General features: G+C 22.2%; 1 protein-coding gene across 1 annotated transcript; it reads right to left on the bottom strand.

The window, feature by feature from the left end:
* Positions 1-381: 381 nt before the first annotated feature.
* On the bottom strand, positions 382-3,798 carry ENU1_208220 (phospholipid-translocating P-type ATPase, putative; the record flags this gene model as incomplete). The annotated part of the gene is made up of 1 exon (XM_008862317.1): positions 382-3,798. One exon carries the CDS (start codon positions 3,796-3,798, stop codon positions 382-384), a length of 3,417 nt encoding a protein of 1,138 aa, XP_008860539.1.
* Between the last annotated feature and the right edge of the window lie 1,548 nt (positions 3,799-5,346).

Below are 5,346 nucleotides of genomic sequence, written 5' to 3'. Positions count from 1 at the left end.
ACAGTGTTATTATTTATATTCGTTGACATAGGGAAGTTATTGATACAAAGCAAATAAAAAAACATTACATTAGATAAAACAAAAGAACATTTCATTATGAGATATTTTTTAGAAGTGTTTTAGGAAAATGTTGAATCATTAAGTAATACGATGTAATACACAATCTTATTATGTATGAATTGTAGATACTTCATATTGTTAGAATGAGGTTTTAAAATACAAAGATAATAATTGATTAAATTAAGTCATTCAAAATAGGATGTTGTTAATAAGTGTAACTTTAAAACAAGAAAGAAATATCAAACAGCAAAAAACAAAAAAAAATAATTTAATAAAAAGAATTAGAAGGTCATATTAGTTTTACATTACAACACAGTCGTATCAATTTTCTTCAACCAATTCAATTTCATTTATTTGGTTATTTGAAGAGGTACGATTAAAAGAAATGTCTTTTGAGATTAAAGGGAGGTGATGATTAATTAGTTGTTTTAATTCATTACTTCCTTCAAAGAAGAAATTTCTCTTCTTACCATAATTAGTTTCAAGAGACGTTTGAATTTCTTGAACTACATGATACATATCAGGGAAGAAATATCTTTGAAAAAATCTTTTGAGAATTAATGGAGCAACACTTATTATTACTGTAAAGATAGTAATTAAATAAAAATTAAATGATTGAAAAACATAAGTAAATCCATTCCAAGAAATGTCATAAGTAGAATAGCCAGGAATATAACAAGTTAATCCATAGATAAGAAAGATAAAAATAATAGAAATAATATGACCAATAACTAATATCCAATTCCATGTTTTTGTTTCAATGATTAAAGTGACAATTATAGTAAATAAAGAATAAAATGTAATTGTTAATGAAGTGTAAATAATACCTCCATTTAATCCATCTTTACCAGTTATATCTGAAGGTGATATAAACCAAAAGAATACGAAAAAGAATACAAGAGATTGATAAATACCATAAAAGAACCAAAGAATAAAATTGATAACTTTTCCACGTAATGATTTATGAATTTCTTTATTAACTTCAGGGAATAATTGAATTGTTTGCCATTGTAAATCTCTATCAAAAATACCAATAAGAATTGGTTGAATTTGAGTAAATAAAATATTAAAGAAAGTCATAATATAATCGTCAAAAACGACTTGACAAGTAAAATTACTTATAAAAGAATACCATAATAATATTAAAAAGAATGATGCATTTTTATAAAAACATATTTTAATAATTTCAGAATTTCTTAATAAAGAAGTTCTTCCATGATATAAAATTAATTTTCCTAAATGTCTAAATTTTCTTATTGAAAAATCAGATGCTCTTGCAGCTTGATTCCCTTCTTTTCCATAAATTCCAACACCAACATTTCCAGTATTAATCATTGGAACATCATTTGCACCATCTCCAATAGTTAAAACAATTTTATTTGTAATTTTTTTAACACAATTAGTTATTTCAGCTTTTTGTTTTGGAGTTACACGACAACAAATAACACTTGAAGAAAGTAATACAATATCTTTAAAAATATTTTTTAATTCATGAACACACCAATCTGTATTTTTTCCATTAATAATTAAACTAAAATTATGTTGTTGTTGATTAATTTTTAATTTAATTTCATTTAAAGTAGTTTTACATTGATTAAGTGTATCATCATTAATACAGTAATATGTATTATTTATTAATTTACATGACTTTCCTATATTTATTGCTGTTTCCATTTTATCTCCTGTAATCATCCATACTTTAATTCCTCCTCTTAATAACATTTCAATAGTTTCTGGAACTCCTTCTTGTAATTTATCTTCAATTGCACTAATTCCTATAATTTGTAAATCTTTTTCCATTTCATTTTGTAATAATTCTACTTCTTCTTCTCTTCCTTCAAGTAAATTTATTGCATCATCATATTTTTCATACCATTTACTAAAGATATCTTCATTAATTGTTTTTATTGCAAGAACTAATGTCCTTAATCCAATAGAACTAAATTCATTAAGATATTTCATACATTCTTTTCCTTCTTCATTACATCTTTCATTCATTACATTATCTGCTCCTTTACACCAAAGTGTTATTATACCATTTTCATCTCTTGTTAAAACGCTCATTCTTTTTCTATCTGAATTAAACTCAAAAGTACTTAGAATATTATACTTTTTATTTATTCCAAATTCTAATAATTCAATACTTTTTTGATTTCTTGAAATTAATTCAATTCCACAATTTTTTGCTGCCAAACATAATGCTTCTTCATCAGGACTTTGAGATGAAAATTTTCCATCATTTATATTTACAGTATTACATAATGCCATACATTTTAAGAAATTTATTATATCGTTTTTATTACTTTCTTCTTGATTTTCTTGTTCATTAGAATTAATAATAAAAGAACCTGAATGATTTATTTCGTTAGAATTATTAGTATTAAAATTATTTGCATTTTCATTTATTTCTTTATTCTTCTTAGTTTTATTATTTGATATATTTAAAATTTCTTGTAATTTTGAAATATCATAAACCCTTTCTTTTATTGCACACTTTTTGAATTTCATTTCATTTTCTGTTAATGTACCTGTCTTATCTGAAAGAACAAATTTTACCATTCCAAGTTCATCATTAAGACCAGTAGATTTAGCATTCATTCCAACAATTTCTTCTTTCCCATTACTATTTATTTGTTTAATTTTCATATCATCATCTTGTTCAAAGAAAATACCTTGTACAAATTTAGCTAATTCTAAAGAAACTTGACACGAAATAGGAATTATATAAGAAATTAACGTAAAATATCCAAAAAATTTCTTTAATCCATAAAATTTGTTATTAATATCATCTTTAGGTAAATACCAAAACCCTTCATTTGGATCATTTATTATTGAATGACTATGTCCTGATAAAATAGCAAGAATTAAACAGATAACACATTGAATAATAATCATAACAAATACAAAAATATTAAATTTTGTATCAATATTTGACTTTTTTAATTTTGGTGGAGTTTGATTAAGACTTAACTTAGTATGAATTCCACAATAACAAATAAGAACATAAACAAAATTAGTATTTCTTATTATTGTTCCTTGCATTAATAAATTTTTTTCATTTATTGAAATTTTATCATTTCCTATTGTTATTGACCCTCTAAATTGATCAAATTTTGGTTGTGGATATTCACATAATAAAGTTCCTTTTAAATCATTAATATCATTAATTGTTTTACCAATAAAATAATTAGGAACTAAGACTTGTTTAAGATTAGTTTCACCATCTAATGCAGCAGTTTCAATAAATGTAATTCCATCTTGATTACTTGATAATAAAGGAATACAATCTGCTGGAACGATATCAGATTGTTTTAATTTAATTATCATTCCTGTTTTAATTCTTCTTGATTGAATAGAAATTTCATTATTTGAAGTACAATAGATATAATTTGTTTGATTAAATTTTCTATCTGCTAAATGTCTTCTAACATCTTCATAAATTTCTTTTATTCCTGCAACAACTAAAACAAATACTAATGGAATAATTGATGTAATTGGTGTTACTGTTGATATTGATGGAATACAACAAATAATTAAAATAGCTAAGAAATATATGTTTGTTACCATTGTAAATTGTGTAAATAAAAACTTTGGAAGAAATGAAAGAATACTATACTTAGATGTCTTTACAATGTTATTTGGAAAACCTTGTTTTTTATTCATTTTCATATCATTAAGTGTAATTGGATAATAACTCTCTTTTGGTTTACTTTTAAATAATCGTAATAATCGAACCATTTTTCTATCTTCTTTATTTGAAAGTTCACATTAATTTACAGTTGGTTTAAACCTCCTTTTCTTACTCCTTCTTCGCTTCATTTTCATTTGATTTATAGCATTTTTCGTCCTTTTTTTTTACTTATTTTTGGTTTTTGGTTTAATTTTATTCTTCTTCTAATATTATAAAATGTTTTAGTCTTATATAACATTTTTATTTTTCTTCTAAATCCTAAAATAGTTGTCTTCTTTTCTTTTTTTATTCTTATTTTTTAAATAAAATTTTTATAATAAATTATTTTTAAATCTCTCTTTTTACTTATTGATTTTATTATTTTGTTTATTTAAAATACTTCTATTATAGTTATTTAATTATTTGAGTTTATTTGTTTTTTGTCTATAATAATTTCTTTTGTTGTATTAATAATTAAATTTAATTGATGTCTCATAATGTGTATGTGGTTTTGCATAATGAATATAGATTGTTGTTTTAGGTTGATTTAATGAAAAGTAACTTGAATTTAATGTATTAATTGATGTTTATTCTTGTTGAAATTTATTTTTAATCAATTCTATATTTACATCATTCATTATGAAATTAATTTTCTTTTGGTTGTGGATATTTATAGTTATACTTTTCTTATGATGTTATTGAATAATAGTCAATCAAATTCTGTTTAAGACTTAAATCTATTGTTTAGATTCAAAAGGTTCAGAAAAACAGATTAATTAATAAGTAATTAAAAATAGTATTTCATACCTTTTACAATGTTTATTGTAATATTTTTACTTGATATTTTTTCATATCATAAATTTAATTTAATTGTTTTTAATTAAATTGTTCATTCTTAGTTATAAATTACTTTTTAATATAATCAATATACCTTTATTTATATTAATTTTTATGGTATTGACAAGCATTTATTGGAATAAAATTATAACTGTTAATTGTACTAAGATTAATGATTTTTATAGTATTTGGTTTATTAATTTATAAAATTTATATTTATTATTTACTTCATATTTCTTTTTAGTTCCTTTAAGTATTGGAGAAAATGCTACGATTTTTAAATAAAAAAATAATTATTACATGAAACAAAAGAGATATAAAGAGATTAATCAATATTATGGAGGAAATAACATACACAAAATGGTTTAATACAAATAAGATAATCCATAGATATAATCAATTTGAAAATAGACAATGGTACAATTGTTGGAACATAAATATTATCATCAAAATTACTATTATCAGAATAGAAGATATAAACAATATCATTACATGAACAGTAACAATCAGAAAATGATAAATAGAAACCAGAGATACTAAAGGAAAGAGATGGAAGAACAAAAGAATGAAAAGAGAAGATGAAATAATAAAAAGAATCGATGAAAAGGAATGAAGGTATTGAAAAGTTAATAACAAGAATAAAAATATGAAAAAAAAAGAATAAGAGAAAGAAATACGAATGGAAAAAGAAGAAAAGAGAGATGAAATAATACAAGAAGAAGTTAAAGAAATAGATGAAGAAGAAATAAAAGAATAATAAGCAATTAATTAAGTATTAA

This window comes from Entamoeba nuttalli, assembly GCF_000257125.1.
Source record: "Entamoeba nuttalli P19 unplaced genomic scaffold asmbl_9945, whole genome shotgun sequence".
Lineage (NCBI taxonomy): Eukaryota > Evosea > Mastigamoebida > Endamoebidae > Entamoeba > Entamoeba nuttalli.
Note: the sequence above shows the minus strand (reverse complement) of the source record. Positions and strands in the feature narration are given on the sequence as shown.